General features: G+C 51.4%; 1 protein-coding gene across 1 annotated transcript; it reads left to right on the top strand.

Annotated features, from left to right (window-relative positions):
* The first annotated feature begins 5,030 nt into the window (after positions 1–5,030).
* On the top strand, positions 5,031–7,345 carry LOC149521844 (uncharacterized). The gene is made up of 3 exons (XM_089772727.1): positions 5,031–5,969; positions 6,202–6,337; positions 7,341–7,345. Exons 1-3 carry the CDS (start codon positions 5,580–5,582, stop codon positions 7,343–7,345), a joined length of 531 nt encoding a protein of 176 aa, XP_089628853.1. The 5' UTR covers positions 5,031–5,579.
* The last annotated feature ends 6,211 nt before the right edge of the window (positions 7,346–13,556 follow it).

The following is a 13,556-nucleotide window of genomic DNA, read 5'->3' as shown; positions in this document are numbered from 1 at the left end:
ACGTACCCTCTGAGACTAGGGTTTTTTATTTCAAAAGGGCTAACTTTAATAAATTGAGGAAATTAGTTAGGGAAGTTGATTGGACTAAAGAAATTATGGATCTTGAGGTGGAGGAGGCCTGGAATTATTTTAAGTTAAAGTTGCAGAAGCTGTCAGAAGCCTGTATCCCAAGAAAAGGGAAAAAAATTATAGGCAGGTGTGTTAGACCAAGCTGGATGAGCAAGCATCTCAGAGAGGTGATTAAGAAAAAGCAGAATGCATATAAGGAGTGGAAAATGGGAGGATCAGTAAAGAAAGTTACCTTATTGAGGTTAGAGCATGTAGGGACAAAGTGAGAAAGGCTAAACGTCAGGTAGAGTTGGACCTTGCAAAGGGAATTAAAACCAATAGTAAAAGGTTTTATAGCCATTTAAATAGGAAAAAACAAAAAAAGAAGAAGTAGGACCGCTAATTACTAAGGATGGAGTGGAGGTTAAGGATAATCTAGGAATGGCCCAATATCTAAGCAAATACTTTGCTTCAGTCTTGAATGAGGCTAATGAAGAGCTTCGGGATAATGGTAACATAACAAATGGGACTGAGGATGTGGAGGTAGATATTACCATATCCGAGGTAAAAGCCAAACTTGAACAGCTTAATGGGAGTAAATCGGGGGGCCCAGATAATCTTCATCCAAGAATATTAAAGGAACTGGCACATGAAATTGCCATTAGCAAAAAATGTTAAAAAATCTCTAAACTCAGGGGCTCTGTCTACATTGGCATCCCTTTCCGGAAAAGGGATGCTAATGAGATACTTCGGAATTGCAAATCTGCGGGGGATTTAAATATCAAATAGGAATAAGAAATCCTCCGGAAAAGGGCTTATTTTCCGGAGAATCGCGTTTAGTCTGGCGCTTTTCTCCAGCTTATCCCCAAGCCGGAAAAAAGCGGCAGCCATGTAAATGCAAATGCCGTGGGGGATATTTAAATCCCCCGCGGATTTGCAATTCCGACTCGTCTCATTAGCATCCATTTTCCAGAAAGGGATGCCAATGTAGACGTAGCCCCAGGGGTTGTACCATTTGACTGGAGAATTGCTAACGTAGCCCTTCCGCCAGGCCGAGGTAATAGCAGCAAGGGCCGGGTTCTGTATCTAGGGGTCTTCTCCCAACAAGGTAATACAACACCGGCTCGAGCCCCCACCCAGTGACCTGGGAAATCTTACATACACCTCTGGGTGCCTCAAAAGAGGCAATTCTTCCCCTCTCGCAAGCACAGAGCCTCAGTATAGTAGCAAACCTTTAATAACATAAGGTAACCGACATCAGCATTAAATTGGGGAAACACCAGAACTCGGATTTACAGACCAAACATGAGCGAAGGCCAAACATGAGTGAAGGCCGTCCCCCCAGCCACATATCCCCCCAAAGTCCCAAAAGTCCAACACCCCAAAAGTCTCTGCCCCGGGTTTGTGCAGCCCCAGGGTTCAAAAGTTCACCAGGCAGGGTTTCACCATCCCAACCTGGAGGGGCGGGGATCAATACACCTTACGTGGTCTGCTGGTGGCTCCGCTGATGGCTCCGCCTCTCCCTCTCCGTGGTTCTGCCGCCGCCGTCGACGCAAGTCACTCCGCCACACTCCACCTGCCATTCAGTGAGCTGCCTCCGCCACACTCCACCTGTCGTCCAGTGAGACGCCTCCACTGTCCGGCTCTGCCAGCCGTCTCGGTCCATGCCCCTGGCTGCCAGCTGGTTGCTCCTGCCTGCCAGCTGGTTGCTCCTGCCACACTCACCTGCACTCACTGGTAAACCACTCTGCTGTCCACCTGCGCTTGCTGGTTGTCCCTTACAAGCTGCTCTGCTAATAGCCCAGCAGCTTAGCACCAGGCTCCCCTCAACAACAGTGATTTCAGCTCATAACAGAGGAGCCTTAACACTAGCACTCCACTGACCTACATTGAAGTTAATGCCACAGCTCACAACTAAACTCCTAGTACAATCCAAATTAACCCTGATATTCCACAGTGGAGAGAGTGCAATCAGTTTTTTTTTTTGTTTTTTTTGTTTTTTTTAAACCCTCAGACAAGGCCCCACCACCAGGTACAAAAGTCTGTCCTCAGCATCTCTCTCAATTCAACTGGGTTTGGAACCCATGCCCCTTGTCTAGTTAGTTCTTCTTAGTTTATGGCGAATCCCTCTGTCATAAACAGTTCCACCTTTCCATTGTCCTTGATTCGCATAATCAGGGTAACAACACTTTTATCCCCCCTGCCTCAATAACAGAGACTGGGGATCCCACAGTGGCCAAAGTGACCATTTGGGCTGCTGTAAGCACATACTAGACAGGGTGGGTGTGTCTATGCAAATTGGGCTCAGCCCCTAAACTCTCTTTGAACCACTTACCACAGTTCACCACCAGATGTCAGGATAGAGTTTACCCTGACCCCGCTTACACTGATGGGCTACGTCTACACTGGCCCCTTTTCCGAAAGGGGCATGCTAATTTTCAACTTCAGAATAGGGAAATCCGCGGGGGATTTAAATATCCCCCGCGGGATTTAAATAAAGATGTCCGCCGCTTTTTTCCGGCTTGGGGAAAAGCCGGAAAAAAGCGTCTAGACTGGCCCGATCCTCCGGAATAAAGCCCTTTTCCGGAGGATCCCTTATTCCTACTTTGAATTCAAAGTAGGAATAAGGGATCCTCCGGAAAAGGGCTTTATTCCGGAGGATCGGGCCAGTCTAGACGCTTTTTTCCGGCTTTTCCCCAAGCCGGAAAAAAGCGGCGGACATGTTTATTTAAATCCCGCGGGGGATATTTAAATCCCCCGCGGATTTCCCTATTCTGAAGTTGAAAATTAGCATGCCCCTTTCGGAAAAGGGGCTGGTGTAGACGTAGCCATGGGCTGTGTCTACACTGGGCCACTTATTCCGGAAAATGAGCTGCTTTTCCGGAATAAGCTGCGAGCTGTCTACACTGGCCCTTGAATTTCCGGAAAAGCAACGATGCTCTACTGTACAAAATCAGCCGCTATTCCGGAAAAACTATTCTGCTCCCGCTCGGGCATAAGTCCTTATTCCGGAACACTGTTCCCGAAAAGAGCCAGTGTAGACAGCCCAGTAGTCTTTTCCAGAAAAAAGCCCCGATTGCGAAAATGGCGATCGGGGCTCTTTTCCGGAAAAGTGCGTCTACATTGGCCACAGATGCTTTTCCAGAAAAGGGGCTTTTCCGGAAAAGCAGCCTGCCAATGTAGACACTCCTTTTCCGGAAAAACTGAAAACGGAATAGTATTCTGTTTTAAGCATTTCCGGAAAAAGGTGCCAGTGTAGACGTAGCCATATAGTTCCTATTTTTAAGAAAGGGAAAAAAAGCGACCCGGGTAACTATAGGTCTGTTAGTTTGACATCTGTAGTATGCAAGATCTTGGAAAAAATTTTGAAGGAGAAAGTAGTTAGAGACATTGAGGCTAATGGCAATTGGGACAAATTACAACATGGTTTTACAAAAGGTAGATCGTGCCAAACCAACCTGATCTCCTTTTTTGAGAAAGTAACAGATTTTTTAGATAAAGGAAATGCAGTGGATCTAATCTACCTCGACTTTAGTAATGCATTTGATACAGTACCACATGGGGAATTATTAGTTAAAGTGGAAAAGATAGGGATTAATATGGAAGTTGAGAGGTGGATAAGCAACTGCTTAAAGGGGAGACTACAGCGGGTCATATTGAAAGGTGAACTGTCAGGTTGGAGGAAGGTTACTAGCGGAGTTCCTCAGGGTATGTCTACACTACAAAGTTAATTCGAACTAACGGACGTTAGTTTGAATTAACTTTGATAGGTGCTACACTAGCGCTCTTACCTATCGAGGTAAGAGAGGGGGGCATCGGCCATGGCAGACGCAGAGCCTGACTCAGGAGTCGGGAGGTCAGCCGCAGCGGTCTGCAGGGTCTGTGGCATTGGGGGAGCCTTGGGGTCTGCGGGGACAGGAGAGGGGATGGGGACCTCCTCCATCACAGTGGGAAGAGGAGGTTGGAGGAGGCAAAAATTTTGGGGAGGAGGCTAGGGGATCAATTTCTCCTCCCCGCCAATCAGCTGGCAGGGGAGGGGTGGGGATTAGTGGAGGTGGGGTAGGAAGTGCGAACCAATCACTCCTCACTGAGGGTATATCTACACTACCACCCTAGTTCGAACTAGGGTGGTTAATGTAGTCATACGAACTTGCAAATGAAGCCCGGGATTTGAATTTCCTGGGCTTCATTTGTATGTTGCTGGGCGCCGCCATTTTTAAATGTCCGCTAGTGCGGACTCCATGCCCGCGGCTACACGCGGCATGAACTAGATAGTTCGGACGAGGCGTACAGATAGTTCGGAATAGGAAGCCTAGTCCGAACTATCTAGTCCGTGCCGCGTGTAGCCACGGGCACGGAGTCCGCACTAGCGGACATTTAAAAATGGCGGTGCCCAGCAACATGCAAATGAAGCCCGGGAAATTCAAATCCCGGGCTTCATTTCCAAGTTCGTATGACTATATTAACCCCCCTAGTTCGAACTAGGGTGGTAGTGTAGACATACCCTGAGGCAGAAGCAGAGAAGGAGGGTGTTCAATGGGGAAGGGTCCAAGGGTATGTCTACACTCGCCCCCTATTTGAACTAGGGAGGCTAATGTAGGCATTTGAAGTTGCAAATCAAGCCCAGGATTTAAATAGCCCGCACTTGATTTGCATTTTCCCGGACGGTCACAATTTTTGAAATTTACAAGTCCGGACTAACTGCCCGTGTCTACACTCCGCAGGGACCTGCTAGTTCGAATTAAAGCCCTAGTTTGAACTACCTGTTAAACCTCATTGCAGGAGGAATAACAGGTAGTTCGAACTAGGGCTTTATTCGAACTACCAGGTCCCTGCTGCGTATAAACACGGGCAGTTAGTCTGGACTTGTAAATTTCAAAAAAAAAAAAATTGTGACAGGCACAAGTGAGAAACAAACAAAAAAACCCCCCCCAAAAAACAAAATGCCCTCACGGCACCAGGGAGGGCTGGGTTATGGGCACAAGGGAGGGTCCCAGTGACGGCTGGGCAAATCTGTAGTGACTTCACTGAACTCAGTTACATTAGGGCAGAGTCTGATCTCCTAGGCTATGTCTAGACTGCAAGCCTCTTTCGAAAGAGAGCGTCTAGACTACAATACGCGGATCAGAAAATCGATCCGCTTTTTCGAAAAAGAGCGTCCTGACTGCTGGACGCTCTTTCGAAATTCAAAGCCACCCGGAACCGCTTCTGCCAGGGCATGGGGGCAGCATTTCCTTCCGGGTGCTGCTGCCTGCCTGCCCTTTGCAGAGACGCCGCGTGGTTAAAGGGACACTCCTGAACACCCGTTGCTCTGCTCCTGCAGCTGCCTTTGCTGTCCCTCTAGGAGGTAAGCAAGGCATTGCAGTGCTGGTTTGAGTGCTCAGCTTCCTGGGACACCCCAGCAGCTTTTTTCTGTGGAGGTTTTTCTGTTTGAGACCCATTTTTGTGGCATGGAGCCAGAGCTGCCCCTGGGCAGGCGATAGCGCCACGCCATCATACTGCAACTGTTGCTGCATCTGCATGACACAGTCATGAGGCTACTTCCCCAGCTGGACCCAGACCAGAGGTACGAAGGGATCGTCCGTCAAGCAGCCGCACTGCCCTTGCCTCCAAACTTCTTTGTGGACAGGCGTGTTTGGAGGCTTGAAACCAGCTCTGACTGGTGGGACCGGCTCGTGATGGAGATCTGGGATGACCAAGACTGGCTACGCAACTTCAGGATGCGAAAGACCACTTTCCAGGAGCTGTGTACCTGGCTCGCCCCTGCTCTGCAACGGCAAGACACCCACCTGCGGCCCGCTATCCCCCTGGAAAAGAGGGTCGCCATTGCCCTCTGGAAGCTGGCAACCCCCGACAGCTACCGCTCCGTGGGACACCAATTTGGAGTGGGCAGGTCTACCGTTGGATCCATCCTGATGGAGGTAAGTCATTGTCTGGGGACAGTCACAGTTTGGGGTGGGGGGAAGGGAGACTGTCAGGAAGGGCCAAGTGAGTGGGAGTGGGAGGGAGCTCCTCCACTCACCTTGAATTGTTGGGGGGAGAGTTCTGAGGAGGGGATTCCCGGGGTGTTTGAGAGGGAAGGTGGGTGGTGGGTTCTCCTCCTCAGAGATAAGGCACCCCTTCTAACATTTTGTTGTCTGTCTCGTTCTGCAGGTGGTGAGGGCCATCAATTCGGAGCTGCTCAACAGGCTCATCTGTCTACAAGATCTGGACAGCGTCATGGCCGGCTTTGCTGCCCTTGGCTTCCCGAATTGTGGAGGAGCGCTCGATGGGACACACATTCCAATCCGTGCACTGCCCCATCGAGCAGCCCAATTCATTAATAGAAAGGGCTACTTTTCTATGGTTCTCCAGGCCCTGGTCGACCATCGTGGCCAGTTTTCAGACATTTGTGTTGGGTGGTCAGGGCGGGCACATGATGCCCGCATCTTCAGGAACTCGTACCTCTACCGGAGGCTTCAGGCAGGAACATTTTTCCCGCATCACGAGTTTGCAGTTGGGGATGTGCACATGCCGGTGTGCATAGTGGCTGATGCCGCCTACCCCCTGATGCCGTGGCTGATGAAGCCCTACACCGGCCACCTGGATGCGAGCAAGGAGCAGTTTAATGCTCACCTTAACCGGGCTCGCAACCAGGTGGAATGTGCATTCGGACATTTAAAAGGCAGATTCCGGTGCTTGCTCACACGCCTAGACATGGGGGAGAGAAACATCCCTGAGGTGGTGGCCGCGTGTTGCGTTCTCCATAACCTGGTGGAGAGGAAAGGGGATGCCTTCCTACCAGGGTGGGGTAGAAGTGCTGATGGCCAGGAGAGGCACTTTGCCCAGCCCCGGACAGCTGCCATCCGCCAGGCTCACCGGTCTGCTGTTGGCATATGGGAGGCCCTACGGGAGCAATTCTCAAGTGGAGGACACTGACTCTACTGAGGGGCTTCTGACTGGGGACTGGGCCCTGGCCCAATAGAAGCTTCCCTCCACAACCCATCTCCTGACCCTGTTTGGACAAATCATTAACACCAGGGTTTGTTGCAAAATAATATGTTCTGTTTAATTTTTTTACATATCTCTCAAAAAATAGTATACGTGTTGCAAACATAAAAAAGCTTTTTTTCATTTTTGATGTTGACAAAACTATGTACAATAAACATATTGTTGAACCCTTTCTTTGTGATTTAACTGGGATGATGGGGGTGCTTGAAACCTGGAGGGGGGAAGGGGACTTTTTTCGAAAAAAACCCTGAGTCTGGACACAGCCCTAGAGTCCAAGGTAAATCCTGAGTCACTTTGCTCAGCGTAAGGGGCTCAGAGCAGGATTCTGATCTCAGCTTTCTGGGGTTAATGTTGAATTATCCACTGGCTGCACTGGGGTGGGCGCTGGATTCTGATCTCACTTTACCGGGGAAACCCAAAGGCTTCTGGTGTCAGTATGGTCACCAGACCCTGAGTCCTACTGGGAATTAATTGGAATGACTGAACTGTGGGACAAGTGGCCCTTGCATTGCCATGGCAGGGTTCGGCCCCATCGTCGGCAGAACTTACCATGACGAGCCCCTTCCGGTTCTGCAGCAGGGTGAGCGTGAGCCCATAGACCTCCACGGACACCAGCTTGGTGACGGACACCCTGCCGTTGCCCCAGGGCACGTTCTCCACCTTCACGGTGAAGGAGGTCAGGTTCCCGGTGTCCGCGCAGGTCTTGGCCAGGATGTAGGTGCAGGTGCCTTGGAAGTCGAAGGCGACCCTGTCGAAGGAGAGGTAGTGGGGGTCTCCGGCAGCAGTACACGTTGCGGATCCGACAGGGCGGCATTTCCGGACGCCGTTCGCCAGCTTGCACTCCTCATTAGGGCGGCAGGACAGCCCCGTGCACACAACGTCTCCGCCGGCCCGGCACACACACTGCTCCTGGCATGTCAGGTGGAAGGTCTCCCCAGCCTTATAATAACGTCCCTGGTGCAGGCACCCACACTGGGACATAGGGACGCACTCGTCGCCACTCAGCACAAAGCCCTCGTCGCACACGCAGCCCTCCCAGCACTGAGCCGAGCTAATTCGAGTTAGTTCGAATTAGCGCTGTAGTGTAGACGTACCCTAACTGTTTAAGCTTTAACCTGACTCTTTCAGTTGCTGTAACAGAACCAAGCACAATTTAAAAGAACTTCAGCCGGTCTTAAGGGACAGATATAGGGAGAGCTTGGGCGTTTGGATTTGTGTCACACCCAGGTGGCAGAATCGGTTTGGGCACTTCTCAGCCTCCCCCAGGCTGCCCACTGCGAAGGAATCACAGATTCTAGCAGCTAAAATCTGAAGTGTAATAAGCTCTCCCTGTACACTTATTGGGCACCCGTCAGCCTCCTCCAGGTTGCCTGCTGCAAGGGACCCCGGTCTCAGCAGTTAAAGTCTTGGGTGTATAGTACACACACAGTATAGGAAGAGCTTGGGCGTTTGGATTTGTGTCACACCCAGGTGGCAGAATCCACTGGGGCATCTTTCAGTCTTTCCCCAAGGCTGCCCGCTGCGAAGGAATTACGAATTCTAGCAGCTGAAATCTAAGGTGTCATAAGCTCTCCCTGAACACTTATTGGGCACCCGTCAGCCTCCTCCAGGTTGCCTGCTGCAAGGGACCCCGGTCTCAGCAGTTAAAGTCTTGGGTGTATAGCACATACACACTGCCCTGACCGTCGGCTGACACCCTCCCAGCCCTAATACCTACAAATGCCCCAAAGCACCAGAATGCTGGGTGAGTGACCCCAGCATCAGAGAACCAGGCTGAGTCCTTGGCCAAAGGACAGCCCCATTAGCCACAGCTTGGGCCCCGGTCACAGAGGTCAAGCGCCCAACAGCCCAGTATCAGGGCAGCGGGTGGCACCACCTCAGCTATTTGGGGAGCATTTGGTACCAGTGAGAGAGGAGAGAATGATCCAACTGACCCCCAAAGGAACTACTCCTGACTTACACCAGAGTGAGTGAGGAGTGAATGATCCCATTCACCCCAGAAGAGTTACTCCTGATATACACAAGAGTAAGGGTATGTCTACACTACAAAGTTATTTTGAACTAACGGACGTTAGTTCGAATTAACTTTGATAGGCGCTACACTAGCACTCTGCTAGTTCGAATTTAATTCGAACTAGCAGAGCGCTTAGTTCGAACTAGGTAAACCTCATTGTACGAGGACTAAGCCTAGTTCGAACTTACTAGTTCGAATTAAGGGGTGTGTAGACCCTTAATTCGAACTAGTGGGAGGCTAGCCCTTCCCAGCTTTTCCTGGTGGCCACTCTGGCCAACGCCAGGGAAACTCGTCTGCCCCCCTCCCGGCCCAGGACCTCTTAAAGGGGCACGGGCTGGCTATGATGCCCGTGCCAGGTGCAAGCCTGCCAGCACCCAGCCAGCAGACCCTGCACCTGGCACGGCTTGAGCCACCCACCCGATGCCCCCCAGCCCTCTCCTTCTTCCCGGGACCAGGCTGGCGGCTCCCGGGAGCTTGCCCAGGACCGCAAGAGGCGGGCACCCGCCTGGGCTACTGCGGACATCGTGGACCTCGTCCACGATCTCCGCACTAGGCACAGGAAAGTGGCCGGCTTGGGCAGGAGAGCTGCCAGCCTGGCCACCAAGGAGCAGGTGTGCATGAAAATCAAGGGGGTCCACTGAGACCCCTGACCCTGAGCCCTTAGCTTAGAATGGCCGTCCTGGGTCAGACCAAAGGTTCATCTAGCCCAGTAGCCTGTCTGCCGACAGCGACCAACCCTAGGGACCCTGGAGGGGATGGACCGAAGACAGTGACCAAGCCATTTGTCTCGTGCCATTCCTCTCCAGCCTTCCACAAACCTTGGGCAGGAACACCACTCCTACCCCCTGGCTAATAGCACTCCATGGACCCAACCTCCATGACCTGATCTCACTTCCCTTTAAACTCTGTTCTAGTTCTAGCCTTCACAGCCTCCTGCAGCAAGGAGTTCCACAGGTTGACTCTGCTTTGTGAAGAACAACTTTCTGTTACTAGTTTGAAGTCTTCTACCCATTCCTTTCCTTTGGTGTCCTCTAGTCCTTCTTTATGGGAACTACTGAAGACCTTTTCTGGATGCACCCTCTCCACCCAACTCCTGCTTTTAGAGACCTCTATCCTGTCCCCCCTCCGTCTCCTCTTTTCTAAGCTGAAAAGTCCCAGTTTCTTTAGCCTCTCTTCATATGGGACCTGTTCCCAACCCCTGATCATTTTAGTTGCCCTCCCCTCTCCCACCTCCTTTTCCCAATCTCCCCCAGTTTTGTTCAATAAAGACAGATTCCATTTTTGAACACAATTGTCCTTTATTTTGTACATCAAGAAAAGGGGCTAGGGAAGGGTAAGTGGAAGGAGGTGAGGGAGGAATGGGGCACGAGCCCCCAATGGGGAGGACTGGGCTGGCTCTGCGGGCTTTTGGGGTGGAAGCTCTCCTGCAGCCCCCTGATTGCCTCCACTCCCCAGATGGCAGCCTGCGGCAAGTGCAGCCGGTCTGATGTCCGAGTGCTGTGATGTGCCTAGTGTGGGTACTCCGGGCACTCCAAGCCAGGACTGCTTTGCAAGCAGGGCACCCCTGAGAACTGTCTGTCCGGGGTGGGGGTCGGGACCCTTTAAGCGCAGCCCTCGGCTAGCCTGAGACAGCATCTCCACGCTCTAAGTCCTCCTCTGATGCCCTGCCAGCACTGCTTCCGGCCATCCTTAAGCCTGGTTCAGGGTCCACTCAATGTGGACATGCTAGTTCGAATTAGCAAAACGCTAATTCGAACTAGTTTTTAGTCTAGATCCGTTAGTTCGAATTAGCTTAGTTCGAATTAACTTATTCGAACTAAGTTAGTTCGAACTAGCGCTGTAGTGTAGACGTACCTTAAGTGAGGAGCAAATGAACCCATTGACCACAGAGGAACTACTCCCAATTTACACCAGAGTGACTGAGGAGGGAATGATTCCAATCACCCCACAGAAGCTACTCCTGATTCACACCAAAGTGAGTGAGAAGTGAGTGATCCCATTCACCCCAGAGGAGTTACTCCCGATTTACACCAGAGTGAGTGAGGAGGGAATGATCCCATTGAGCCTAGGTAACGATCCCATTAACCCAAGAGGAGTGACTCCTGATTTACACCTTGATTGGAACCAGGAGCATTTTATTACTTTTTACAGGGGTTAAATGGCACCTGTGCTCAGAGGAGAACAAGAGTACCTGTGTACCGAGCTGTGCCTACAGAGCCTGTGAGCCAGCCAGCCCACAGGCAGTAAAAGCCCATGTGTGCCAAGCAATCTGAAGCACTTGCTATTTCGGGCGATAAACCAATTCATGCAGGTGTCAGCTTGGCACAAGCAAAGGGTCCGTCAGGTGGAGCATCCTACTTGGGAAGCCCTTTGGGTAACTTGCTTCCTTCTAGCAGGGCAAACAAGAGGGGAATGTGAGCCAGTCAGCTGGGCTGAGGTCAGTAAACAGCAGGGGAATGCGGGAGTTCCTACGAACTCATGAGTTTGTGCTGGAGGTGACTCATCCACACGGCTGGGATTGGGGGTCGGCAGTGGCTCTGATGGCAACGTGCCCCCTACGGACATGCCCCACCTTGCTCCCCACAGCACACTCTGGCCTCAAGCTGGGGCATTCAAGTCAGCACAGTTTCTGAGGGGAACATGCCCCCAACCCTCTTCCTTCAGCACTGTGCCCCCAGGCTCCGCACAGGGGCACTGGTGCCAGCACAGGCTGCATGGGGAGAATGTCCTCTCCTAAGCCCCTCACCGTGCTTCTTGCACCTCAATGCCCCCAGGCCCAAGAAGGGGCAGTGGAGTCAGGTTCCCTGGGAAATGCACCCTACTGAGCCTTCAGCCCAGTTCCTGCAGCACAAGCACCTCACCCCTGCTGGGGCATTGGGGTGAGAACCGACTCCGGAGGAGGAGCATCCCTGCCATGAGCCCTGCAGTGCCGTGCACCCTGGGACCAGGCTGGGATCCGTCCAGTGGCTGGTAGCCGCAGTTTGTGTCCATCCAGCTCTGCGGACCCTGGGACTGCTCTGGGAGCATGGGGGTCCATCCACTCACCAGTGCGGCGGGGGCAGACCAGGTGCCTGCTCATGCCAAGGTCCCTAGCCCCACCTGAGCACTGCCACAGACATGGCTGGGATCAGCCTGGCTGCCTTGCACGTGGGTCTTGTTAAGTGAGGTATCAGAGTCACAACATGTGTCTCGTGTTTACACTTTGCTCCTGGGCCATCTGATCAAACAGGGATCAAACAGGAATTTTGAGCCTGGCCTTTGAGACCTGGCCCCCCAATCCTACCCCCGTGCTATCACGCTCATGTCCACAGTGATCTGACAGAGTTTATTCTGCACATTCATATAATGTACTTACTCCTGATTTACACCAGAGTGAGCAAGGGGAGAATTGCTCTGACTGACCCTAGAGGATTTACTCCTGATTTATACTTTGATTAGACCACCATCGAAGGGCCTGCCCTGGGCGTGATGCACGTTCCATTATGCAAATATCTTGTCCTGAAAAAAGTAGCTTGACAAGCCGGGCATTTATGAAACCCCACCCATGCCTGTGTAGTGGAAATGCAGAAGATTATTGTGATATTGAGCAGATTAGGTGGTTTTTCAGTAACTGTTCCTTTTATGCCTGCATCTCCTTTCAGACCTGGATGCACTAGGCTGCCATTTGTGCTTTTTGTTTCTCCTCATTCTCTCATCATTCTCAGAGAGTTAGCTGCTTGCTCAAGATGGTAACGTTTAGGAATGTGCTGTTTATTCTCAACAAGTTCTGGGGCAGGTCCCAAGGCCATCCACCTGGTACAGGAGTACAGGAGTGTTTGAGATGATCACATAGTTATCTATGTTGAATGTTTGCCACCTGCTAAAGCTAATTGTTTGGCCTGGGAAAATATGCAATGTATCAACAATCTTGTCAGGTTCTCAAAACAACAGATGTGATTACTGTAGATCCAAGAGTATAAAAAGGCCGGGAATATTCCTAACATTGGAACCTTGGCATAGACTGAAGCTGCGGGAGGTGCTATGTACCAGCCCTTGGGGTCCAATCCCTGTCCGTCTCCAGAAGGTTCCCGGCAGCAGAAGCGATGTAAACATTGTACTTTATTCTGAGATTTCCTTTAGCATTCTGAGATTTGCTTAATAAAGTCTTTAAGCCTTCACCCAATTTGTGTGCTTATTGCCTCCAAATCCTTTAAGGAAAGAACCATAGCCTCTTGGCAGTACAGCGTGACATTGCCCGAGAGGAGCAGACATTCCCAGAAGGGGAGGAGACCATGTCAAACACAGAGCAGATGCTGTCCTGAGTAGTGCTCACTTGGCCCCGAGATCAAAGCACACACAACAGAAGGAGTGTGTGGGCATCTAGCAGGGTGGAATGGAAATACCAGTATTTACTTCTGGCCACAGGCCACCTAACCCTGCTGGGGTATGAACCTGGGTCCCCAGCTGGAGGGCCAAGAGCAGACTCAGCCTGGATGCTCAGTAGAAGAGACTTGATGCTCCTGGG

The sequence above is a fragment of the Pelodiscus sinensis genome, chromosome 22 (assembly GCF_052426305.1).
Source record: "Pelodiscus sinensis isolate ZL-2025 chromosome 22, ASM5242630v1, whole genome shotgun sequence".
NCBI classification, from domain to species: Eukaryota; Metazoa; Chordata; order Testudines; family Trionychidae; genus Pelodiscus; species Pelodiscus sinensis.
Note: the sequence above shows the minus strand (reverse complement) of the source record. Positions and strands in the feature narration are given on the sequence as shown.